Source organism: Oryctolagus cuniculus, chromosome 8 (genome assembly GCF_964237555.1).
Source record: "Oryctolagus cuniculus chromosome 8, mOryCun1.1, whole genome shotgun sequence".
NCBI classification, from domain to species: Eukaryota; Metazoa; Chordata; class Mammalia; order Lagomorpha; family Leporidae; genus Oryctolagus; species Oryctolagus cuniculus.
In genome coordinates this window covers 17,057,797-17,085,420 of record NC_091439.1, presented here as the reverse complement: position 1 = coordinate 17,085,420, position 27,624 = coordinate 17,057,797, and the positions used below count along the sequence as shown (strand labels likewise).

At 37.8% G+C, this 27,624-nt stretch overlaps 2 protein-coding genes across 6 annotated transcripts in view; one reads left to right on the top strand and one right to left on the bottom strand.

Annotated features, from left to right (window-relative positions):
* Positions 1 to 16,865, top strand: part of TMEM184C (transmembrane protein 184C) — a 28,209-nt gene extending 11,344 nt beyond the window's left edge. The window contains exons 5-10 of the mRNA XM_002716916.5: positions 9,697 to 9,771; positions 10,868 to 10,961; positions 13,807 to 13,919; positions 15,145 to 15,244; positions 15,712 to 15,883; positions 16,121 to 16,865. Of these exons, the coding sequence (XP_002716962.1) occupies positions 9,697 to 9,771; positions 10,868 to 10,961; positions 13,807 to 13,919; positions 15,145 to 15,244; positions 15,712 to 15,883; positions 16,121 to 16,386 (820 nt within the window). The 3' untranslated portion in view covers positions 16,387 to 16,865. The remainder of the gene's footprint in view (positions 1 to 9,696; positions 9,772 to 10,867; positions 10,962 to 13,806; positions 13,920 to 15,144; positions 15,245 to 15,711; positions 15,884 to 16,120) is intronic.
* Positions 16,866 to 20,532: 3,667 nt separating this feature from the next.
* PRMT9 (protein arginine methyltransferase 9) overlaps positions 20,533 to 27,624 on the bottom strand; it is a 39,120-nt gene continuing 32,028 nt past the window's right edge. For all 5 annotated transcript variants that reach the window (XM_008267376.4, XM_070047459.1, XM_070047458.1 and 2 more), the window contains 3 exons: positions 25,001 to 25,154; positions 21,503 to 21,625; positions 20,533 to 20,904 (listed from right to left, as the gene is read on the bottom strand). In XM_008267376.4, the coding sequence (XP_008265598.3) occupies positions 20,689 to 20,904; positions 21,503 to 21,625; positions 25,001 to 25,154 (493 nt within the window). In that variant the 3' untranslated portion in view covers positions 20,533 to 20,688. The remainder of the gene's footprint in view (positions 20,905 to 21,502; positions 21,626 to 25,000; positions 25,155 to 27,624) is intronic.

Sequence of the window (27,624 nt, the reverse complement as noted above, 5' to 3'; positions counted from 1 at the left end):
CCCTCCCACTGGCCATCTCTCTCTCTCTGTCTCTCCCTCTCTCAGATAAGTAAATTAAGAAAAGAAAGAAGGGAGGGAGGAAGGGGAAGAAAGGAGAGAAGGAAGGAAGGAAAGAAGGGGGAGAGGGAGAGAAAAGACAGAAAGAGTGAGAGAGAGAGAGAGAAGAAAGAAAGAAAAGACTTGAAAGATAGTCCAGGAGGGGAAGCAGCATAGAATACACAATAGGAACAAAATAGCAATGTTTATTCTAATAGCATACAATATATATCGTATATGTTTGTATAGGACGGTAGAAGAAAAGTTTACGTATCTTCTACAAATTTCATTTTGAAAAGTAAGTTGCATTTAAGATTGCACTTATTATTTTACAAGTGAAACATTGGGTGCTTTTCAGAAAGCAGACATTTGAAACAGTGTTTTAGAAAGATCGATTTGCAATACTATAAAAGATGCATTAGTGGGAAGAGGATTCCAGAGACGGAGAAAAAGGAGATTGAAATAGTCCATTTTTGAGATAAAGGAGGGATGAGAGTAGAATAGAAAGAAAAACAGTAAGAGAATGCAACCAAAGAATCAATAAGACTTGACCATAGACAGACAGGTAATTAGGTGGAAGTGTTTAGCCAAGGTTAATAGAATGATGTGGAGGCATGGCAGTCAGTATAGATGTACAACTTAAAGATGGCTGCATTGCTTCCCATGCAGCACGGAACTATTTGTACAACATCTTGCCAGATTCTGCCTCTTACATACTGAAAGGTACAGGGAGCTACCTGGCTTTTTACAATAGTAAGTTTCTAATATGTTCTTTTGGCAGATATGTATTGAGTATCTAGTGTATGTGGCATTATGTAGCTGTATCTTAATACACGAAACAGTTTAGACTTCAAAGAATTTACAGTTTGATTAGGAATTAGATGAAGACAAATACATGGTTATCTGTTTAAGGCAAAAGAATAGGAGGCCATGAAAAAGGATAATAAGGAAAAACTAATGTAGATTGGTGAACAGGGAAGAGAGATTGTGCTAAACTTTGAATACAACAAGGACAAATTGATGTTTATAGCTAAGGAGCAGATTGAAGGTGTCAGTGGATGCAAAGTTACTAATAGAACACATCAAGAGTGGAAGGATCTAACAGGATTCTTGACTGAACTAACAGGATTCTTGCTACAGGCAGGCCAAGGGTTTAGACCATCAAAGGTATGAGGAACTTGATCAGATATCAAGGGGTGGGGCAGTGACTTAACAGGATTCTTTGGTTAAGCTGACTTAGGGCAAGGACAGTGCCCAAGGATGAAGCCCTGTCAAAGAGGACTGAGAAGGACTTACCTGTAAGTATGGTCAGTGAAAGAGAGTCTTTGTCACTTGAGAAGCCATTATAGGTTGTCACGCAGAGAACTGGTGTCCAGATTTCATTTTCGGAGATTACTGTGTTCTGTGTAGACTGACTAGGAAATGGGCAAGGGTGTAAGCTGAGAGAGATGAGAGACTGCCATTGGTAAGTATTGTTGATGATGATAATATGATAGTGACAGTTTGATTTGATAAGGACTCTTCCATTGATACAGAACCTGAGATGAGGCACTAATTTTTTTTAAAGATTTATTTATTTATTTGAAAGTCAGAGTTACACAGAGAGAGGAGAGGCAGAGAGAGAGAGAGGTCTTCCATCTGATGGTTCACTCCCCAATTGGCCGCAATGGCCGGAGCTGCACCAATCCAAAGCCAGGAGCCAGGAGCTTCTTCCGGGTCTTCCATGTGCATGCAGGGGCCCAAGGACTTGGGCCATCTTCTACTGCTTTCCCAGGCCATAGCAGAGAGATGGATTGGAAGAGAAGCAGCCGGGACTAGAACCGGAGCCCATATGGGATGCCGGTGCTTCAGGCCAGGGCGTTAACCCGATGAGCCATGGCACCAGCCCCAAGGCACTAATCTTAACTTCTTCAACCTGGCACAGTTTTGTTTGTTTTGCTTTTTTGGGTTTTGATTTTTTTTTTTTTTTAAGAGGCAGAGAAAGACAAACAGATACAGACTTCCCATACACTGTTTTTCTCCTAGAATACTAATAAGAGCTAGAACTGTGCCAGGCCGAAGCCAGGAGCTAAGAACATCTGGGACTCCTACATGGGTGGCAGGAGCCCAGTTATTTGAGCCATCACCATCTTCCCCATAGGGTCTATGTTAGCATGAAGCTGGAGTCATCTTCTTGAGCCAGGAATCAATCCTGGCTTGTACTTGTATGTGGGACACTGGCATCATAACCAGTAGGCTAAACACCTGCTGCAGACAGACACAGTTGGCTGGTGGTAAACTAAAATCCCAGACCTTTGTCAAATGACACTACTGGTCCAGATTCTCATATTCTGTGTTTGTGCACTTGATTAGTTCCCAAGTAAACAGTTACATTTATTCTGAAGCATCTTTGTTTTGTTTTCATTTTTTCTTGAGACTTCAATTCAGACAGCTGCTGATTAGATAATGTGACTAACAGTCAACAACACATCCACAAACTGCATCGGATTTTCTCGTCTTTGAAAAGGCATTGAATGGTTACTAAAATCATAGAGCTGGGGAGTGAGATCTTAGTAATAGTATTTTTCAGTCTGTTGTATATAAATAGATTTATTTTACTCATTTCCCTTTAATAGATAACTAGTATAAAATATCTGACAATTAATAAGGCTGTTGCCATTTAGGATCATTTAGATTAATGTTTTACTATGCAAATGCTATGGCAAGTTTACAGTTGGTATGTGGTAAAAACCAAGTCTACTTTTTATATTCTGATTTCTGTAACATGAGTAATGAGAACAATCAGTTTTCTTTTCATGAACATTTGGTTTTGTTTAGGTCATTCATGGGGGAAGCGGAAACACTTCTAGTAACTTGATGCATTTGCACTTCTGTAATTGGAATATATGTTTTCATGAAGTAGTACTAACTCTTATTACTATTCTTCCCTTGCTCTTGTTTTTAAAATTTGGGTGACATTCCACTAAGTTGAAATAGACATTGCTGTGGGTATGCACCTTGCTGTGGACATGTTAGGTCTCACAGGCTTTTATTCAACTTTGCAGGTTAGTGGCAAATTGTTTTCTGAAGCATATTAACTTACTCTCTTGCCAAGAAAAAATAAAATCGTTCTGGGGCAGGCATATGACCCAGCAGTTAAGATGCTGTTGATACACTCCCATCCCATGTCAGAGTACCTGGGTTCAAGTCCTGGCTGTGCTTTCACTTCTAGCTTCCAACTAACATGCAACCTTGGAGGCAACAGATAATGGCTCAAGTGCATTGGTCCCTGCCACCCATGAAGGAGACTCAGCTGGAGTTCTGGAATCCTGGCAACTGCCTGGCCCAGCCATGACACTTGCAGGCATTTGAGGAGTGAAACAGTGGATGGGAGATCATTTCTCTCTAGATATAGATATAGATATAGATATAGATATAGATATAGATATAGATATAGATATAGATATATACACCGATAGATATCGATATATCTATATATATCTGCCTTTCAAATAAAGTGAAGATAAGTAAGAATTTAAAAATAAGTAAATAAAATTGTTCTGTTGGGGCCAGTGCTGAGGCATAGTAGGTTAAGCATCTACCTGCAGTGCCGGCATCCCATATAGGCACCAGTTTAAGTCCTGGCTACTGTATTTCTGATCCAGCTCCCTGCTGATGCCCTGAGAAAGCAGTAGAAAGATGGCTCAAGTGCTTTGGCCCCTGGACCCATGTGGGGAGACCTGGAGGAAACTCCTAGCTCCAGGCTTTGGATCGGCCCAGCTCCAGCTGTTGCAGCCATTTGGGGAGTGAACCAGTGGATGAAAGATTTCTGTCTCTCCCTCTCTCTGTCTATAACTCTGCCTTTCAACTCTTAAAAAAAAAAATTGTTCCATGTTGAACCACATGCTTGCCTACATTTGGAATTATGCAGACTTCATTTGTTTGCCTATCAAGTTGGTATAGAGTAGTGTATCACTCTGGTCTTAAATTGGATTTCCTTGATTATTAATGAAGCATCTTTTCATGTTTATGAACTCCTTGGTTTTCCTTTTATGAGGCATGCTTGTTTACCTTTTTTTTTCTTTCTTATTTTCTTACATTATTATTATTATTATTATTCTTGTCTTGTGGAATTACAAGATCTTTTGGATACTAGTTCTTGCTTAAGCATGTATTACAAATACCTTCAGTTTTAGGCATGCCTTGTCACTTTTCAGTGTATTTTCTGTTAAAGATTGTCTTTGAACTTCAATGTAGCTGAGTTTATTATATTTATTTATTATGAAGTAGTTGATACTTTTTGGATCTTGTTCACAAAAAAGTCTTCCTAACTCAGGATTATAAAAACATTCTCTTAGCTTTTCTAATCTTTTCAAAATTTTGCCATTAAAACTTAACCCATCTGATCTGGAGTTGATTCTTTTGTGTATGTATTTTATTTGAGGTAGGAATACAGTTTCACTTTACTCCATTGGGTGACCATCCTGGCACCATTCTCTGTCTTCTACCTCATTGATCCATGGTGTCACCTCTTGTCATATGTCAAATTTCCATGTGTGTGGGTGCTGTGGGTTGGTTATGGTTTAACCGTATGCATCCTCAAAGGTCTGTGGGATCAGGGTTGTGGTCCCCAAGGTAGCACTACCATGGGAAGTGGAGCCTTTAAAAGATGGGACCTTGACAGGGGGTCCTTAGATCCTTGGAGGCCTGCCGCCAAGGTACTTGTGCATCCTGTGAGTTCTCTTGAGAGAGCTGTTATAAAGGAACAAACCTGGCCCCATCCAGCTCTCTCTGTTCCTGGTTCAAGATGTGATCTGCCTGCTCCTGCACATGTCCTCACCCTTGCTATCTGGGCCACGCAGTGATGCAGCCAAAGAGTGGCCCTCACCACAGTACCTACACTATGCCATCGGGACTTTTGGCTTCCAAAAACCATGAGCTAAATAAACTTTTCTTCATGATAGCTTGTCTCAGGTATTTTGTCATGCTAACAAAAAGCACATTTAGATGTTTGTGGTGGTCCTTTTTTTTCTTGTTTTATTGGGTACCTTTTTATCCTTAGACTGATTCCAAACATTAGCTATATAGTTTATTACTAAAGCTTAACATGAAGGGCAGGTGCCCCAGCTCTGTTACCTTGGCTGTTCTTGCGTCTGTGCTCTTAAACACAAATGTTTAGTCAACTTGTGCAATTGCTTAAAAAACTAACTGGGATTTTTTTTTTATTCCAAGCAAATTCACTCTTTAGCATATTGATATCTTCATGATTGGGGGGTCTTAGCCATTAAAATGGTCTTTCTACTTATTCTTTATTTGTATCTTTCAACATAGTTTTCTCATGAAGGTCTCACACATCTTTTATTGACTTGTTATTGCTACTCTAAATGGAATCTATTTTAGAAATTAGCCTCTGCCCATGTGTGGAAAGTCTAATGATTTTTTGCATATAAATATTATATCTAAAAATATTACTAAATTTACATAGTCTATAGATCTTTTGCTTTATATAGTCAACTGAAAATGGAGAGTCTATTTCCTCTCTAGTCTTCATACCACACATTCCTTTTACATTTCTTTTTCTTCTCACTCTAAGTGCATATCTTCATTCTTCTCATTCTGGAATTTTCAAGGGCATTCCTATAAAATTTCACAATTGAATTACATGTTTCTAAAGGTGTTTTTAGGACTCCTTTATCAGGTTAATTAAGTTCCCTGTTGTGCTAGTTTTTAATCATGAATAAGAGTTAAATTTCATTAAATGCATTGAATGCTTTTTCTGTGTCAAGATGATCATGGTTTTTCTTTAGCCTATTATTGTGGCAAAGTAGATTAATGGCTTTCTGTTGTTGAGAGGCACAGAGACAGTGAAAAGGAGATAAAGCTATCTCTCTCCTCTGCTGGTTTACTCCCAAATGCCTGTGATGACTGAGGCTGAGCGAGTGCAGGAGCCAGGATATAATAACTCAATCCCCAGGTCTCCCACATGGGTGGCAGGGACCTATTTTCTTGAGCCATCACCCCTGCCTCTCAGTGTCAGAATTAACAGGAAGCTGGAGTCAGGAGCTGGAGGCGATATCAAAAGTAGGCACTCTAAAATGAGGTATGGTTTTCTTAACTGGCATCATTTTTCTATTATTTTATTTTCTTGAAGGGCGGAATGGCAGAGATCTTCCATCCCCTGGTTCACTCCCCCAAATGGCCAGGGCTGGGCCAGACTGAAGGCAGGAGCCAAGAGCTTCATCTGGGTCTCCCACATCGGTGCAAGGACTTGGGCCATCTTCTGCGGCTTTCACATGCACACTTGCAGGGACCTGGATGAGAAGCGAAGCAGCCAGGACAATGATAGAGTTATTTAGGATTCTTACAGTTTCTGAAATCATTTTTAAACCATTAAAGTTCTAGGGAATTAGGTAGAGTTGGCAAAGTTTTAAAATTTATGGACATCCATTAGATCATATTTTCAGTCTCTCTGGATTGTGTGTTACGACTCTCCTTCCATCGCTAACATGAACTGTACGCATCGCTTGGTTTCCAGGATAAATCTTTGCCAGAAGTTTGCCCATCTTTACTACTCTGGGCAGGAACTGGCTTTGGGCTTTGTTGGTGTTCTCTGTAGTATATTTTCAATTTCATTACTATCTGTTCTGTTTTACTTCCTTTCTGCCCCTTATTTTGCTCTGCTGAACTCTTTTCCTGTTGGATTCTTGTTTCATTAATTTACAACCTTTCTTCTTTCTTATTTAGAGAGAATTCAGCCTTCCTCTGCCTTTCTGTTTTGCTTGGGCCCCAGCCAATTCAGCAGTGCCTGCCCACATAAACAGACAGATCTTTCCCTCTCACACACAACTCGCACTGAAAACATGCTTGGATACACCCTGAAACAGTGCCTTACCAGCTCCCTAGGTGTCCCTTAGTTGAACTGGCACCTAAAGTTAACCATCAGGTTTGTCAGAATAACAGTCATACAATACTGTTAACTGCACATGCAATTCAGATTTCTACTATTATCTTTTATCTGTCAGTGTCCAGTCCGGAAATCTACTTTGTGTTTAGCCTCTTTTTAAAATTATTCTTTAATACTTTGAGAAGGTATAAGAAGTTTGAGAAGGCTCCTCTGTTTAACAGAATTTTTATATATAATTTTAAAGTTTTTCAAGCATTAGAGGATTACAAATAATGTAACAAATCAGTTTTATAGCACCTACAGTTAAATGTTAATCTAAAATGTAAAAAACTTGAAAACCAAAACTTTACAAAGCTCACCTAGGGGCAAAATCGCATCTATTTATAATGTTTGACTACTTGTAATCTTAATGTGACTTTTAACTATGAAGGAAGATACACATTTCACTGCAGCCAGACAAGGGTACTTCACAAAGTTGGTGGAAAATTTGAATTAAAAAATGTGCATTTTGATGCAAAAAACAGTTTTGAAATCCATGAAGTTTTTCATAAGACACATTTTCCCTGAATGTTTTGAATACCTCTTGTATCCGATCACAGCTGCTGCTACAGAGCCACCGACGGTTAATAACATTCTTTCATTGTTGTTTTTCTTGCTCTATTTCTTTTTCTCATTACTGTTCTGGAAGTTATATTTTCTACTCCTACTCTTTTTACCATGACTGTTTAAATTTTTAGATTTTATTGCAGCTACTTAAAAATCTAAAATTTAGGTAACATTTTTGGATAGTTTTTAAGTTGTCAAGTTTAACAATTATTCCTCACTTCTTGCGTCTCAGATCTTTCAGTTATGATCATTTTGTTCTTAAACTTTGTTCCCTTACAAATTCTTTGCTGCCTTAAATGACATTGTCAGATATATTTATTTTGCCCTCATTTTTTTTTAAAGGTTTATTTATTTGAAAGAGTTACACAGAGAGAGAAGGAGAGGTAGAGGCAGAGGCAGAGGCAGAGGCAGAGGCAGAGGCAGAGGCAGAGGCAGAGGCAGAGGCAGAGGCAGAGGCAGAGGCAGAGGCAGAGGCAGAGGCAGAGGGTCTTCCATCTGCTGGTTCACTCTCCAATTGGCTGCAATGGCCAGAGCTGTCCTGATCAGGAGCTTCCGCTGGGTCTCCCACTCAGGTGCAGGGGCTCAAGGACTTGAGCCATCTGCTGCTGCTTTCCCAGGCCATAGCAGACAGCTGGATCAGAAGTGGAGCAGCCAGGACTCAAACTGACTCCTATATAGGATGCTGGCACTGCAGGCGGTGGCTTTACCTGCTACGCCACAGCACCGGCCCTTCTTTAAAGTTAGTTTTGCTGATTATACATTTCTGTGTTGAATGGTATTTTCTCTAATCTCTTTGAAGACTTTATCTATTTCTGGCTTTAGTCCATCTGATTGTCAATTCATTATAAATGCCTTATCTCCAATCACACTGAAGATCCTTGCTTTGTCTACAGTTTTACTAGAAGTGTCTGGGTCATTTTTGGTTTTCATTTTGAGTCCTGTTTGACTTAACAATGTTCCTTAATGTGTGGGTTCTGTGTCTGTCCTCAGTTCTGAAACTTTCTCATTCTCTCTTCAAATTTTGCCTCCCCTCTATTGTTTCTGGAACTCTGAATATGTGTTAGACTTTCTGTTCTATTCCGCTTCTTATAACTCCTAAGCTTTCTTTCCCATTTGTGTATTTGGGTATTCAGATACATCTTTCACTTCACTGTACACATACCTTCAGCATAGGCACCCTTAACAGTCTCTGTTTTTGATTGACATTAATTCGTAGAACCCTGGAAGTTTAAGCCAGCTCTGACTGGATTTAGCTGTGTGAAGGGTACGGGACGTGAACCGTAGCTTGTGTAGGCAGGACCTTTGCCTCAGGAGAGCCTGCGGGAAGCCGAGGCACACTCAGCTCTAAGTGGGAACGGGCTGCCTCGGCACCGAGAAGGCTCCCAGCTCAGAGAACCTCTAGCAACCCCTCAGGGTCTGTGTAACAGGCTCTCAGTCCTTTCAGTCTACATATAATTCTGTTTGAAATTCATAATACACAACAACACATAACCAGTTCTGATGATAGAAGTGCTCAAAAAGCATCTGTCCTCAGAGCAACTTGGTCTAAAGTTTAAGAGGACTCTCACGTGCTTCTTGAGCCGAATTGTTTGGGGGACTTTTGGTTTCTGCTTGTTTGGTATGCCTTGTGAATTTTCCCTTATGTTGAGTAAGCCCAGTGATAGAATAAAATATGTTTTATGCAGGATCTTTGTTTTTTCCTTTCAGAGTATCCAGAGAGGAATGAATACTCTCTATAATATTTAAATACCAAATCTGGAAGGAAACCAAATCCTAAACGTAAATAATAATTTCTAAAAATGCATTCTTTCTCTCTCCCTCTCACTCTCTGGCACGCATGCACATGCATGCAATTGATCTTTCTTGCAGAAACACACTGGACCTATTTCCTTTTGTTCTGTGCTGCACTATGCAGGAATTTGAGACTGTACCCAAAAAGGGGGATCTTTCAGAGGATATGGTTGTCAGATAATTTCAACAATGTTTAGCTCATTTGTTTGCTGCTACCCACCCACATCCTTCCCTCACTGCCATACAAGATTGCTAAATTGAAATAACTGAATGTAAATGTGGTATCATTTGTCAAAGTGATTTTAATTTGGAGAGTTTGGGGGAAATCAGAAGCTGTTTAAATGAGTAGCTGAATTGCTAAAGTTCTTTTTCTTTTCCAGAGTATTGCTGTTTAGGTGCAAACTGGGAGTGCTGCAGTATACAGTTGTCAGACCATTCACCACCATCGTTGCTTTGTAAGCACACAGATTTTATTTTTACTGTTTAAAAATCCTCCAGCTCTTCCTTATATGGCAGCAGCTGAGTAGCAAAACAGACAGCATTAGTTTACTTGTTCTTCATGTAGGTCTAGTGTGCTGTGAGAATCGGTTACATAGAAAACCTACTCTATTAAAATAAATAAGGCCATTCACAGGCAGAGAATTGCCACATGCTACATCCTTTATAGCTTGCTGTAAAGCACTTGGAAAAATCACTTTCTTTTTAAAGAATATATTCACACAGCTTTACAGAAACTATTATATGGAGTTCATGTGCATTACTTTAGGTTAATAACATGGATTTTTTTTTACATAGTTTAGAATATAGTAGGAAAACTACAAGAAAGAGGATGTATTTTTCTGTAAAAACATTCCGTCAAGGCTTGAAACTTGAGGATAAAATGGTTTATTCATTAAGCCACCTGGCAAAAATACTTGCTAAAAATAGGAGAACATCAAATAATTTAAAGCAGACAGATTACATGTTTTGTCTGCTAGTACTTCCTAACATTCTGCATGCTCACAGAGGAAAACCTGGAGAGAAAGCAGGTGAGAATTAACTTCTTCAGTCTGCCACTGAGTAGCAGTTTCTAATCCAGTTAAGTCTAATTTACTTTGCTATATATTTCTATGAGTTAGAAACTGGATGAGCATAGAACTTAATACTGATCATAAAATATGCTTGAGAGGATCTGGGTCTTCATGTAATTCTGTCCAAGACGACTGAGAGGGGAACTACAACTCCCTCTGTTTTAGGTCTGTACTGTGTGTCCAACAATCCAGCTTTTAACAACTAGGCAGCATAGTTCTTCTGAATTTAGTAATTACTCGTTGCTATTAAATATAAGTGCATTGTTTTGGATTTCCTTCAAGTTGGAAGAGTATGTGGCAACATTCCATGGAAAACATTTTTCTTTAAGTTTTTGAACTGCCTCCACAGCCAAAATAAGCAGTTATCTATAGGATCATTCTACCAAGCTGACTTGTAAATGTAGGTATTACTATCACTGCATTTTGAAATACACTTTGATTTCATTAATCACAAAATTGTCTCATTTTTACCACTTTGCAGAATCTGTGAGCTGGTTGGTATATATGATGAAGGGAACTTTAGCTTTTCAAATGCTTGGACTTACTTGGTTATAATAAACAATATGTCTCAATTGGTAAGTAAACATTCATTTTCCTTAATTGTACTGTTAAGTGTCTATAGCTCCAAATTCCCTAAAGCAGTTTTATCATGGATAAAGCTTAACTGCTTCTTTTTAATCTTGAAATATAATTCATAGGAAGAACTTAAACTTTTCATATCTTCATACATATGTAAAGATCTAACATATTTGTTAATTATTTGGTGACTTGTATCTTAATCTCTTGATCTTAATCTCTTGTTTGAAACATTTCTGTAATTCATTGCATAGCTGTGTGGGTAAATTATAAAAACAAAAATGCTGTCTAAAAAAATAAAAATATACACTTACACAAAATACATATATTGGGCATATTTGGTAAGAGAAAATATCTAATTGGTATATGACAGTGTAAAGTTTGAAGAAAAATGGGAGAATAAAATTCCGATACCATGTATTTAGAACGGAAGGAAAACTGAAAATGTCAAGTTTAAAATATATCTTGTTCTAGAAACTGGAATGCTTTAAAAATGTTATGTATTCTGAAGAAATGTTGATCTTTGTCTATAAAACCTATTAATTGCAATAGCAGAAGGCTAGAAATATTCCCTGCCCCAGTGAGGGACTGCTTAAAAGTACTGTTGCCTTTTCATTGGCTGAAATATTAGCAGTTATTAAAAATAATCCTCATTTGCCCAGGCAGGTAATTCCCATGTCCAGTTTTCAAAGGTAATTCCTGAATTCTCCATACAGAATTCTCACTTAATAGGCATTTAACTGTAGCAACTCAGATTAAGTATATGAAAAGTGTTTGGTTTTCTAATTTGTAAGAAGATAGTAAGGAACGAGTTTGGTTTTCTAATTTGTAAGAAGATAGTAAGGAACGAGTGAGATAGCCCGTTTCCATTTATGTTTTCGTCTTTTTGAAACTCAAATGCATACCTTTAGGGAACTTCTTACTGATAATTGAGGTCATTAACAGAATGTAACCAAGGTGGATGACAGGATTTATTTGGTTTCATCTGTTAATTTTTTGCTTCCTTAAAATATACCTTTACTGTTCTGAGACATCTGGCAAAGTCTTCATAAAATGTATGGTAACAGAACTAAGGCTGTAAATATATTCAGGCTGGTGGTCCAGAGAACATGAAGGTATTATTTAGTACTATACACCTAAATATGCTTATGTTTTTCTCAGATGATTCTTGCATTTTTACTTTAAAAAGCCAAAGCTTCAGATGGCTGTTTAATTGCCATCTGGCAGTAGGATGTTACAGAAAAGCCTGCTATGTAGAATTATTTCATCTGCACTCTTAATTGCCTAGAGGTTAATACAGTTCAAAATTTAAAAGCCGGGTTTGCTAAAACAATGTGGAAGTGTTAAAATGTATGTAAACATTTTAATGCTATTTTCTATACTGCTGTTTTTAGAATTTATATTTTCCTTAAAAATTATATTGACATCATTTCAGTGCTTTTGTGATAAATCAATTACAATTCTGAATATTCAAAAAAATCTTTAGGAAACATAATGGAAAGTATGGTACTTTAAAGAAACAATATTAGGCAATGAAATTTATATTTAGTTCAAGAAATCGATATGTGATTAAGTAATGGGTGCAAGACAGGACTGTAAATTACTGCTTTCATATTCTGAAACATTTCAAATAAGCATTTTATGGTTTTTAATGGTGAAAAGTGAATTTTTAGGAAAATGTTTATTGCTATTGAACACTACAGATTATTACAACTGATTTCTAGAAGTCATCAGCATCTATTTTATTTTAAAGACTTAGTTTTTATTTACTTGAAAGTGTTACAGAAGGGAGAGAGATTTTTTTCTATCCACTGGTTTATTCCTCAAATGGCCACAACAGCTGGGACTGGCCAGGTGGAAGCCAGGAGCCTCATCTGGGTCCCCCTCATGGGTGCAAGGGCCCAAGCACTTGCCCCATCTTCTGCCGGTTTTTTTTTTTTTTTAAAGATTTATTTTATTTATTTGAAATGCAAAGTTAGAATGTGAGAGACAGATTTCCATGTGCTGGTTCACTCCCCAAATGGCCACAACAGCCAGGACTAGGCCAGGCTGAACTCAGGAGCCAGGAGCTTCTTTGGGTCTCCACGTGGGTCCAGGGGCCCAAGCACTTGGGCCATCTTCCACTGCTTTCCCAAGTGCATCATCTGGAAGCTGGATCGGAAGTGAAGCAGCCAAGTCTCAAACCAGCACCCATATTAGGATGTTGGCATTCTAGGCTGAGGCTTAACCTATGCCACAATGCCAGCCCTTGAGCATTTATTTTAAAAAGTGAATTCAGGTGGACTAACATTACTGCCCTTGAGAAAAACTGTTGACCAATTCTTTACTTTTACCTTTCAGGGATCCTAATTTTTTTAAAATGTAGTTACGTGTTACTTATTAATGTGTGAAACTATTTTATGTGTTAACTTACTAATGTGCTTCCTTATAAATAAGCAATGTTATATATAAGAAAAATTAGGTAATAAACTAACCCCTTACAAAAGTCAGTTGTCTTTAAAAGCAGTTACAGATAGGGTTTTTGTTTTTATGTTTTTTCATTTTGGGGGAGTAAGAACCTTTTCTTCCATCCCTGTCAACTGTGTTTATCATTCTCTTTATGGGCCCCAGTAAGCGAACACTTCAGAATGTTTTCAGGATGTTTTACATCTTTGAGAAATGTCAGATGGTATATATATCCATCTCGAGTTAACTGTGTAGGGTTGTTAATCTAAAAATAGCACAATTAAAACTAGAAAATATTGCCTAAAACATGAATCTGTATTAGGTCTCTGGATTATAACCTTAATATGTTCATTACCATATCTATTCTTATTGAAGTTTAAATGTTAATTTTGCTTCTAGTTTGCCATGTATTGTCTCCTGCTATTTTATAAAGTACTAAAGGAAGAACTGAGTCCAATCCAACCTGTTGGCAAATTTCTTTGTGTAAAGCTGGTGGTTTTTGTTTCTTTCTGGTAAGTGTTGCTTTTCTCATAAATGTTCTCATTTTCTAAAGAACAATGAAACTTAGTTAAGGAGGATCTTGAAGATTCTCAAGTCAGAAGCTGGCTAAAATGTCTACACCTAACTTTAAAAGTTCATCCCTTTAGTACTATTAGGATTTTCATAAAGAATCAGATGGTCACTATAACATTTATAAGAAGAAAATAATTTGAGGTAACCTAAATATCTCAATACTAGAGAAGATAAATCATGGCCCTGTCATTTAACAGAATGCTCTTCAGTCTGGAAGAAAACATGATGTAGAATATTTATTAATGTGGGGCAATGTTCATCCGTAAACGTTTTTAAAACAGAAGACAGAATTGTACATGTCTTCATTTTAGGAAAAGCATGGGTGCTAGGGAGTCTGAGAAGTGAACACAATAAGTAACAAGATAGAAATGATATGAAATAGGGCAAAGAAAATTCCCTGACAAACCAGCACCCAAAAAGAATGGTTAACATTGTGGTGCATGTTTGTCGTGTATGAAATTCCACAGGAATGGTCTTACTGTGAAAATGTGTGGAACTCCACAGTATGGTCACTGTATTGCAGGTATGAGTTTTTTGTCAGTTAAGAGAAGATTTTGCTGTTTGGGATTTTTTAGTATTCTGCTGTGTGTATACAACTTTTTAGATTGTTCCTGATTTTTTAACCATTATAATTAAAACTGAAGTGAGTATTTTTGTAGCTAGAACCATGAAAGTATATCTGTCTTATTACTGATGTAGAAATTCACTTGGGGCCATCTGCTCAGTGTGACTCCCTTTCGTTTGTGTGTAGCGCCTAGACTTCTGACAAGAACTAGTTTCAAAATTACTCTTTTAAGAGATATTCTGTGTAGTTGATACATGTATAAACAGCACTTATGTAACTACTATTTCACTTTAAGCACATATTGTATGTTAGGCCTTGCCTATGTATAGGAAGAACTTAAAATTCCATCACTTATGTACAATTTAAAAACAAAAAAAGATACTGCAGTTCTGGGAACATACAATGAACTTGGTAAAACTACTAAATTAAGAAGTTGGTAAAGCAAATAAATACACAGTTTCTTCTGAAGTATGCTGTAAAGGGTGGTAGCAGGCTACAGGTTGTACTGGGGACTAACTCTTTTAAATGACATACTTTTAAAACAACTGCTCATTTTATGCTTGATATAGATTTGGCGTTTACCTTTTCCTAACATATAGGCAAGCAGTAGTTATTGCTTTGTTGGTAAAAGTTGGCGTTATTTCTGAAAAGCATACATGGGAATGGCAAACTGTAGAAGCTGTGGCTACAGGACTCCAGGTAAGTAGTGCTGTCTCTAACTCAACTTTACTACTGGTTAAGCATTTTCACATAATATCTCCATAAAGCCTGATAAAACCTGCAGGCAAGGGAGCTACTATTATCTTTACTTTACAAATGAGGAAGCAGGGAACCAATTGGCCATAATTATGGAATTTTAGTAGAACCAGGAATAAAACCTGGATTCTGTTCTTCTGATCTATTTCTGCATTTCTCCTCCTAGCCCTTGGGTCTGTGAAATATTTGATTATTCAGTCAATAACAGAATCAGTAGTAGTGCAGAATGGATTTAAATTTTGGCATCTTGTCCTTTATTGAAAAGGTCCAAACCAAATTATTTTGAATGTAATCTGGAAAAAGAAAAAAACTGTTGATATATTAAGTGCCTTTGAAAAGTACTTGGAGAAAACACTGTAAAAAACTAGATTTAAACCCAAAGATGGCTGATATTTTTGTTGTTGTTACAGGACTTTATTATCTGTATTGAAATGTTCCTTGCTGCTATTGCTCATCACTACACTTTCTCGTATAAACCATATGTCCAAGAAGCGGAAGAGGGCTCCTGTTTTGATTCCTTTCTTGCCATGTGGGATGTTTCAGATATTAGAGATGATATTTCTGAACAAGTAAGACATGTTGGTAAGTACCAGCCATTTAATTCATCCAGTTATGTGGCTTATTAATATTTTTGCCAGGGGCAATTAAGTATTATTTACGAAACAGAAAACTGAGTAAAGCTGTGGCATAGTATTGGCTCTTCAAATTTGGAAGAGGCAGAGGTGGGAGTTAGAGGAAATAGGGAGCGTTTTTTAGAATGGTAAGTTTACAATGGTCAAAATAACTGGCTAACACAGAAACCTCTATATTACTTTGAAGGACGAACAGTCAGAGGACATCCTAGGAAAAAATTTTTTCCTGAGGATCAAGATCAAAATGAACATACAAGCTTGTTATCGTCATCATCACAAGATGCAATGTCTGTTGCATCTTCTATGCCACCTTCACCAGTGGGACACTACCAAGGATTTGGACACACTGTGACTCCCCAGACTACTCCTACTACAGCCAAGCTATCTGATGAAGTACTTGGGGATGCTACGGAGGAGAAAAAAGAACCTTCAGCTAAATCTATGGACTCCTGAGCAGTATGAAAAAACTGTGCTAAAACCATGATATTCCATTACCCAGTATCTCCCATAGCTCAGGATGTTGTGCTTGGGACAAGCCATAAATTATGGAAAATTTCAACACAAAGATAGGTGAAAACCAAGTACAACTATTGGATTTATATAAATGAGTTTTATATATTGCAAACTGTCTAAATTTCCTAGACTTAGACTTAAGAACATCAGAATACCACATACTCGAATGGTAGAAGATGACTTCCAACTAAATGCTCTTGATGTCGCATTACTTTAGCAAGAGGATGGACATTTATTCTAAAACAACGCTTCCTACCATGCTGCATGAATATAATGCTTTGGAATTAACAGAAGGCATAATCCAGAAAAATGAATTAGTGGAATTTAATCATGTGCCATAAAAGCTTACCTAACAGTTATTTCTCTACTCCTCAACTGGATGTCTTTCAATAAATAATAATTTATCATTTTTCCCGCAACTTTCTATGTCTCTCATTCTTTAAATATAAACCCTTAATGCTTTAACAAAAACTTCTTGATTAAGGCACAGCGAAAATATTAAATTACTGCTTTTGTTCAGAGCTATTAAAGCTGTCAACTACTGAGTGGTCTGAATTATTCATTAAGCCACACTCAGACCAAAGTAGGTCTTATTTGGGAGAAAGTTACTATTTAAGGGTGAGGTTTCTCTAGTTAAATCAAAACCAACTGGGTCATGTTTAACATTTTGTAATATTAAGAAAGTATAAAAAGTACCATTACAGTGTTGCATAGGGAAAGAAGGAGTATAGTTACTCAAAACCTTTGCTTTATGTGTTTTATGCACTACATTTATATATGGCATATTCAACATGCCTTTATATGATGTTAAATATATTAGTTCGTAGTAGTTAATAGTATTCTGTTCATATTACCAAATACTTCTTTTGAAAGTAAAACTAAGCAACATGTAGAAAAACCCCAAATATTTCACAAACTGCTTGAATAACTGAATTCATTAGAATAAATCAATTCAATAAAGTTACAGGATACAAAATCAACAGGAAAATCAGTAACATTGTTATATAGAAATAACTAAAAGAGAAATTTAAAGGAAATCCCATATAAAAAATAGAGTAATAAATTTAACCTAGGAGATAAAAGATGTGTACACTGAAAACCATAAAACACTGATGAAAGAGATTGAAGACACAAATAGATGGAAAGATATTGTGTTCACAGATTGGAAGAATTAATATTGTTAAAATGTCCATATGACCCAAATCAATATAAACAATGTAATCCCTAGCACAATCCCAATAACATTATTCACAGAAAACACACTTCTAAAATTTATACAGGACCGGTGCCGCGGCTCACTAGGCTAATCCTCCGCCTTGCGGCGCTGGCACACCGGGTTCTAGTCCCAGTCGGGGTGCCGGATTCTGTCCCGGTTGCCCCTCTTCCAGGCCAGTTCTCTGCTGTGGCCCAGGAGTGCAGTAGAGGATGGCCCAAGTACTTGGGCCCTGCACCCCATGGGAGACCAGGAGAAGTACCTGGCTCCTGCCATCGGATCAGCGTGGTGCGCCGGCCGCGGCGGCCATTGGAGAGTGAACCAACAGCAAAGGAAGACCTTTCTCTGTCTCTCTCACTGTCTACTCTGCCTGTCAAAAAAAAAAAAAAATTATACAGAAACATAGAAGACCCTAAATAGCTAAAACAACCCTAAGGAAAAAATTGGAGGTATCACATTTACTGATATAAAATTATAAAACTTTAATGGTACTGTCTAAAATGGACCAGTGGAACAGAGTAATCCACAAATAAATCCAAACCTAAATGGTCAAATAATTTTTGACAGGGGCACCAAGAGGATATACCAGGGAAAAGACAGTCTCAATAAATAGTGCTAGGAAAACTGGATTTACACATACCAAAGAATTAAATTGGACCTTATGACCATACACAAAAAAGTTAACCAAATGAATAAAGGAATAAATGTAAGACCAGAAACAACAAAATTAGAAGAGAACATAGGAGGAAAGCTCTTGAATGTTGACCTTAGCAAAGATTTTTTTTTTTGGATATCACACCTAAAGCTTAGGCAATAAAAGCAAAACAATAAATCAGACTAGAGTAGGCCTTCTGTATCTACACTTTGCACCTGTGGATTCAACCAACCACAGATGGAAAATATTCTAAAGAAAAACTCGTATATACATGAATGTATGCTTTTCCTCTTGGCAGTACACCCTAAACTATAACAACTATTACATGGCATTTACATTGTATTAGATGTAAGTACTCTAGAGGTGATTTAAATTATGTAGGAGGATGTATTTAGGTTGTACGTAAACACTGTGCCATTGTATGACGGACTTGAACATCACTGGATTCTGGTATCCTCGGGAACGGGCTACAGATACCAAGAGACATCTATACATCAAACTATAAAGATCTGCACAGCAAAAGGAAATGATCAGCTAAATGAAATGGCAGCCTACCAACAGGTAAAAAATATTTGTAAACCATATTATCTGATAAGAAATTAAGATTTATAAAAAATTCACACAACTCCATGGTGGAAGAACAACCTTACTAAGATTGTCTGAAGACCTGATACACTTCTCCAAACACATGGCCAGCAGGTACACGAAAAGATGCTCAACATCATCAGTCATCAAGGAAATGCAAATCAAAATCATTATGAGATATCTCACACCCATCGGGATGGCTATTATTTACAATATCAAAAGAGTTGGCAAGAGTGTGAAGAAAAGACAACTTCTGAACACTGTTGGTGGGAACATAGACTAACACAGCCACTGAAAACAGTATGGAGGTTCTGAAGAAGTTAAAAGTGAATGACTATGTCGTGATCCAGCAATCCCTCTTCTGGGCCTGCACGCAAAGGAATGAAGTCACCACCTCATAGTAAAACATGGATGTCTCCCATGTTCCGTACAGCATTACTCAGAACTGCTAAGGTGCAGAAAGTGTTTCTATTGATAGACAAATGGATAAGGAACTGGTATATAAATACAATGGAATATTATTCAGCCTTTAGGAAGGAGACTTGACCACAATATGGATGAGCCTGGAAAACCTGCTAAGTGAAACAAATCAGACACAGAAAGAAAAATGATCACAGTGAAAATGATCTCACTTACCTGTAAAATCTAAAGTTGTATAGAGAACAAAACAGTGGTTGGGAGAGCAGTGACATTGGGGAGGAAATGGGTTGCTGTAGGTTAGAAGATACAAAGTAGCAAATGTAAAAATGAACAAATCTGAAGATCTAATGTATAACATGAAAACAACAGGTAATTGTATTATATTTGGGATTCATGCTAATGAGGAGGTTTGAGCTGTTCTTGCCACAGAAACACAAGACTGGTAACCCAGATGGTAGATATGTGAACTCACTTCACACTAATAAGCTTTTTACTGTCTATGTGTATCCTGTAACATCATGTGTATCTCACATATATGCAATAAAATTTATTAAAAAAAAAAAAGTAGTAAAGCTGGGTAATTCAACAGTAATAGAGGTAATGTGGGATAGGCAGCCCAGAGCAAAGAATATCTTAGTTTTCCTTGTGGCCTGCTTACAAAAAGCATACAGCATATTCAATGCCTGAAAATGATCTTATTAATCTCCCTATTTCAAAAGATTTTAAAAACTGAGTCAACTATTTTCTTATTCCTATTTCTTATTACAAAGCAAAACTTTGAAAACTAGTGGTTTAGGACTAATTTAATTTAATCAGCTTAATTTTTCCTTAGACAAGGAAAAAACGCCTCCTGAAAATTTTTATTTTTTCCCTAACTTCTTTACTCTTCAATGATATTTATCTTATAACTTAGATTTTTATTCAAATTTGCCTTCTCAAAACCTGAGATGTTTCAGAAGCACATGGGGTATTTATAGGAAGCAAGCTGGGGATTTACAGGTGAACCTAACCCTCAGTCTTCAATGTGATCCTTTTAAATGTTCCCAAATATAAATGTCTAAAACATTAAAAGTTTTGCTTTTCTTACACTTGACAATGACAAGGTATTGGGTAAAACCGAGCAAAAATAAAGTTTCCTAATATGAAACATTATAATGATGCATCCTTTTCCAAAAATTAAATCTGCAGTAACTTTTTTAAAATGCTACTTCTCTTTAGGTTCTTTGAAATATGGTTTATTAATATCCTTTTAAAAACAGTTGTTACAAGGAATTAACTTAAACAATCAGTATGATTACAACCACACTAATTCTGGTAAGAATTTTGTATCTGATGCTGTACTTAACAGTTTTCATTATGAAACTGCTCTTCATTGCTTTACTGTAATGCTGACATTGCTTTTGTGGTGTTGAACACTTAGTACAAGTTCTTGTCCCATTTCAACCTGGACAGGATTATCTAAAACAACTGCAGCTTGTTTCCAGTGGGAGGTTTCACTTGAAGTATCCAACCTAATCTCTTCATCAAGGTACATATGATACCAAAATGGAATAGCAGTCACTTGTCCAGATTTACAAATGTGTACCTATGAAAATTAAGAAATTATGAAAACTTCATCAGGATAGACTTGAATAAGTATTCTTTCTCTTTTAAATTTTAAAATACACTTATTCACCCAATTCAATATTTACTCAAATTCACTTTTGTATATTGCTCAAAAAACGGATGTGGGCATTTGGCCTCACAGTTAAGCCACCAGCTGGGGTGCCTGCATCCCATATGGGAGTGTCTGAGTTTGAGCCCTGGCTGCCTTCTCAAATGTAGCTTCCTGCTTATGCACACCCTGGAAGGCAGCAGCAAATGGCTCAAGTAGCTGGGTCCCAACCACCCACATGGGACACCTGGATTCAGTTCCCAGCTCCTGGCCTTGGCTTGGCCTGACCTGGCCCAGCCAAGCCCCAACCACTGCAGGCCTTTGGGATGTGAGTCAGCAGATGGGAGCTCTCTCTTGCTCACTCTTTTTCTCCCTCTCAAATAAAATAAACATTATTTTAAAAATGTTTAATTTTATAATGATTTAAATCTCCAAAAGAAAAGGCAAAAACTATGAATATAATGTATTAACATTTTAAGGTAATTATTCTGAATATGACAATAATCATTTTGTACATTGTTGTCCTTACCTTTACTTCTCTGTTGGAAGTGTTCAAATATGGAGTCATTAAATCTAGTCTTAAGAGTTCCACTGGTTTGCTTAAAGGTATGCAAGGTAATGAGGAGAGGTCCAAAAATACACGTATGGGTACCTAGAAGAAGTACAAATTCTTCACTTCAACTCATTCTTTTTATGCCTAGGGCTCATCAAGTGCTTGATTCATACCTGGTTCAGTATCATAAAATACTTTGTACATCTGTAACCTCCTTTTACAGTCCTACCCCAACCTAAGGCATAAGGATTTTTTTCATTATTCCAATTTTACAGGAAAACTGCAGAAACCAAGGCTTAGGCAAGTTAAATAATATGCTGTGGTTTCAATTACCTGTAGACATTTCATTTGGATGATGGCAGATTAAATTTTTATTTAAACCAATCAGCTCCAAAATTTTAAACCAAAAAATTTCATATGGTCTAATAAGAGAATACTATTAAGTATTGAACTATTGAGAAAAGATAGGCAACTCAACCAGATCAATAAGTGGATTCTGGGGCCAGCTCTGAGGCACAGTAGGTTAATCCTCCGCCTGCAGCACCAGCCTCCCCTATGGGTGCCGGTTCTAGTCCCGGCTGCTCCTCTAAAATCCAGCTCTCTGCTATGGCCTGGGAAAGCAGTGGAAGATGGCCCAAGTGCTTGGGCCCCTGTACCCACAGGGAAGACCAGGAAGAGGCACCCGGTTCCTGGCTTCAGATCGGCGCAGGTCTGGCCGTTGCAGCCATCTGGGGAGTGAACCAACAGAAGGAAGACCTTTCTCTGTCTCTCCCTCTGTCTCTAAATCTACCTCTCAAATAAATAAATAAAATCTTTAAAAACAAAAACTAAGTGGATTTCGTTTGGAAAATAAGGGTTTTTGGGTTTGCTTTTGCTCCCCCTCCCCCCAGCACAGTGGTTCTCAACCTTGGCTGCAAATTAAAATGGCCTGGGGAGCTTTTAAAAAGCCCAGCTGCTCAGGCCATGCCATATCCACACGAATCCAGAGTTGAAATCCAGCAGTCAGAAAGTTCTCAGATGTTTCCAGTATACCAAGCTGAGAACCACTGCTATTAAATGTTTTATCAATTTTAGTAACATTCTACTAATACTTTCAACTTTCTTCCTTATTTGAAACCTAGAGAAAAGTATGGCTTAAACTCTTTTTCTTTCTATAAATAAAATAATGGTCCCAACTTTCACAGTGAAGCAGAGGACACAGATACACAGACCTTTCCCTGCCATCTATAGAAACTCACTGCAGGCCCATCCCCATTTGCCTCTATTCATACTGTGTGTCAGTCACCAGAAAGAGCACTAGACTCCCATGTTACCGCCCATCTGCACCCACACAGATGTACCTGTTTTTCACCTTAACCCGCTGACATCTTTGCAAATGCCTTCTATATAACCTCACGGAATTTGTTCTCTGGATTTCAGTTATCAGCCCTCTTTCTACAAGCCTCCAAGTAAATTTTATCCTATCTATGGCATTAAACACTATTGTATGCCACTGACCACAAAAGGTATAGCTTCAGCCTCAAGCTTTCTCTGAACTCTTAACCCAATTATTCAATGAGCCTCCTACACACAAACACTGCCTGACTTCCTGCTATTTTCCCCATTTCAGTAAATGGAAACTATTCTTCCAGGACATTGACCACAAAAAAAAAAAAAAAAAAACAGTGTCCTCATCTCATACTTCATATCCAATCTAACAAAAAACCTGCATTTAATATATTCAAAATCAATTCATTGCCACTACTCTGTTCTAAGTCACCATCACCTCTCACCTGGATAACTACAATAATGCTATTTCATGATTCCACTGAAAGTCATATCCTGTCACACCTCTGATCAATACCCTCAAGTTGTCTCCTGCCCATTTCAGAGTAAAAGATAAAGTCCTTATAATGGCCAAGGTGGCGCAGCGGGTTAAAGCCCTGGCTCTCAGTGCCGGCATCCTATATGGGCGCTGGTTCCAATCCCAGTTGCTCCACTTCCAATCCAGCTCTCTGCTGTGGCCTGGGAAAGCAGTGGAAGATGGCCCAAGACCTTGAGCTCCTGCACCTGCAGGGGAGACTCAGTGGAAACTCCTGGCTCCTGGCTTCAGAACAGCTCAGCTCCAGCCATTTAAGTCATTTGGGGAGTGAACCAGCGGATGGAAGACCTACATCTCTCTCCCTCTCTCTCTGGCTCTTATTCTCTCAGTAACTCTTTCAAATAAAATAAATCTTTAAAAAATAATAATAATGATGGCCAAGAGGGTCTACAAGATCTGGCCTCTAATACTTCTCTGACTGCATTTCATAATTGTCCCTCATGGTTCCTTCTTGCTGTTTCTGCCTCAGACCATTTATACCTATTGATCCTTTGACTTGTGTATGATTTGCTGCTTTATTTCTTCCAAGTCTCCTTAATAAAGTCACTATCCATGAGTTATTTCCTTAGGCATAACCTGGATAAAATTGTATATCCTGTGCTGGCACTGTGGCACAGCAGGCTGAGCCACTGCTGTGATGCCACTATCCCATATGAGCACTGGTTCAAGTTCTGGCTGCTCCACTTCTGATCCAGCTCCCTGGGAAAGCAGCAAAAGACAGCCCCAGTACTTGGACCCCTGCACCGAAGGGGGAGACTTGGATGGAATTCCAGGTTCCTGGATTTGGCCTGGCTCTTCAATAAAAAAAAAAAAAAAAAAAAAAAATCCCATTTTTCTACTCCCTATTTTCTTTAACCTGCTTTATGTCCATAGCACTACCATATTAATATTTTCTGACTTATCTCTTCTGATTTGGATGTCAGCTTCATTACATAGGAATTCATCTTTTTAGTTTCACAGACATATTCCCCAAATATAAAAAAATTGTAGTAGACATTCAATAAACATATATTGAATTAATATAGTTATGCTAACACTTGCAATGCTGGCATCCCATATACTTTTCATTTATAACAGTGATTCTTGGCTGGCACCGCGGCTCACTTGGCTAATCCTCTGCCTGCGGCACCAGCACCCCGGGGTTCTAGTCCCAGTTGGGGTGCCAGTTCTGTCCCAGTTGCTCCTCTTCCAGTCCAGCTCTCTGCTTTGGACCCGGGAGTGCAGTGGAGGATGGCCCAAGTGCTTGGGCCCTGCACCCACATGGGAGACCAGGAGGAAGCACCTGGCTCCTGGCTTCAGATTGGCGCAGCACGCCAGCCATAGTGGCCATTTGCGGGGTGAACCAACGGAAGGAAGACCTTTCTGTCTCTAACTCTGCCTGTCAAAAAAATAAAAAATAACAGTGATTCTGAGAAATATCTACAAACTTAAGTATTCATGACAATATTTCTTGGTTATTCTAACTATAGGTTGATTTTTCCCTGTAAGTTCCTTTGCCCTAATAGAGTGATTACTATTCTAATCCAGCTAAACAAAGTGACTAAGACAAAAATGAAAGATAAGGTAGACTGAGTAACAGTACCTTGATTGAACTTCCTTTTCTAGACACTTACCTGAAACTGGTTAATAAAAGGTGCTATATTTAGTCCAATTGTACGCTCTGTTCCTTGAACAGCACTCTCTTCTACCAATGTCTGTGATTCCACAAGCATCCCAAACATCAACACATACTGAGGAAAGATCTTGCCGCCAGATTGTAGTAAACACCTAAAACAGTTTCACAGGCTTTTTGAGGGCAGGCAGGGTGGGCAGAATCACTGTGTTCCTAAATTTGTATTTATGAAATGCATGAAGTTTGTATACCTTAAATAAAAGGTTTCTAGGTTAAAATAAATAATATCCACTGATGACAAAAAAAAAAAAAGCTATTTAGATTATATACACTACTGCACATTGTGTTATCGCTGGCTGGTAGTTCAGAATGGTAAACCACTGGAAAGAACTGCCTAACAATCCAAATTTAAAGTGACTGCTGACATGTGAAAAAGACATATCCAGTCTGCTGGAATGGATGTTAAGTCTTTAGATTCTGGCAAAATCATCAATGGATGCAAAAACTACAGGTTAACCTAATCTGAAAAGTAAAACATAGTAAATATTCCAAAATTTAAACCTTTTCATGTCTAACCTCATATGATCAGTTGTAGTCAGAACACAGGCACACTAAAAATATTGTATGAAATTACCTTCAAATAATTTAAGATATATTTAAGACACAGGTATCTAAGATATATTTAAGACACAAATGAATTTTGTGTTTACATTTGGGTATTTGGGTCTCATCCCCAAGATACCTCTTTATGTACTCATATGTGTAAATTCAAAATACTTCTGGGTCCCAAGCATTTAAGATAAGAAACATTCAAGCTATCTACAGTAGGTGAAAAGTCTGATTACAAAAAGGATATTTACATAGTCTTGAAATACCACCCCTGGGGCCAGTGTTGTTGCTTAACAGGTAAAGCCACCTCCTGCAATGCTGCCTGCCATCCCATAGTGGCGCTGGTTTGTGTCCCAGCTGCTCCACTACTGATCCTGCTCCCAGCTAGTGGCCTGGGAAAAACAGCAGAAGATGGCCCAAGGACCTGGGCCCCTGCCACTCATGTGGGAGACCTGGATGAAGCCCGTGGCGTTGGCCTGGCCCAGCACTGGTTTTTGTGCCCATTTGAGGAGTGAACCAGTGGATGGAAGATCTCTCTCTCTCAAATAAACAAATCTTTTTTTAAAAAAAGAAATACAATCTATACAAATGACTAATTCATTACAAAAGGGAAAATAGTAACATTGTGAAGAAACCTGGTGGATACACCTTACACCGAAAGATTTAAATGAATAAAAATGGAAAACACTAAATGCTTCCAAATATGACAATTTCTGTGACATTCATTCGTTACCGCAGTCACTTAGGCTGGCAGTTAACCTGTCAGTTCACATGCGTGTGTCCCATGCTGGAGTACTTAAGTTACATCATCAGCTCCTCCTGACTTGAGCTTGCGACTACTGCAGACTCTGGGAGGCAGTGGCGATAGCTCAAGTGACTCAATTCCTCCCACCAACGCAGCAGACCTGGATTGTGTTCCCTACTCCTGGATTCCACCTGGCCTAATCCCAGCCACTGCAGACATTTGGGGAGTGAATCAGCAGATCAGAGCTCTCTATCTCTGCCTCTCACATAATAAAATTTAAAATGATATACTCCAAAATTGTTAGTATCATAAAAGACTGAGAAGCCATCAGAATAAAGGAGACTAAAGAGACATGAAAAATAAGTACATCATACTGGATTGGAATCTGAACCAGAAACAAGCTAAAAAAGACATTGTGAGGACTGATGAACGTTAAGACTTATAGATTATATATCCATATAAATTTCCTGATTTGATAATTAAATATGATTATATATATGAAGGTCTTATTAAAAAATACCAAACTATGAGAAGCAAAAAAGACATGATATCAGGTTTGGTTTCTTCTTGTTTTTTCTAAATCTTCAAGATGCATCATTAGATCTCTAATTTGAGACATTTCTTTTTTTAATGTAAGCATTTAATGCTATAAACCTCCCTCAATACTTCTGTTGCTGTATCACAGAGGTTTTGGTATGTTGTTTTCATTTTCATTTATTTCAAGACAGTTTTTTATTTCCTTTTTAATTTCTTCAGTGACTCACTGACCATTCAGTAGCATGTTGTTTAATTTCCAAGTACTTATGAGTGTTTTATTGTTCTTCTTATGGTAATATCTAGTTTTGTGCTTTTATGGTCTGAGAAAATATATGACATGATTTCAGTCTTTTTAAATTTGCTGAGAGTTGATTTGTGGCCTCTTATGTGGTCTATCCTAGAAAATGTCCATGTGTTGATGAGAAGAATGTGTATTCTGTAGCTGTTGAGGTAAATGTCCTGTAAGTGTCTGTTAGGTCCATGTTTCAACTCCAATGCATCCTTACTGTTTTTCTGTCTGGATGATCTGTCCACTGATAAGAGTGGGGTGCTGAAGTCACCCACTATTACTGTACTGGAGTCTGTCTCTCCCTTTAGGTCTAATAGTATTTTCTGTATATCTCCAGGTGGTGTGGTGTTCAGTACATATATTTTTATGACTGTTACATCTTCTTGCTGAATTCCACCTTTTATCAAAATATAGTGTCCTTTTTATCTCTTTTTATAGTTTTTTA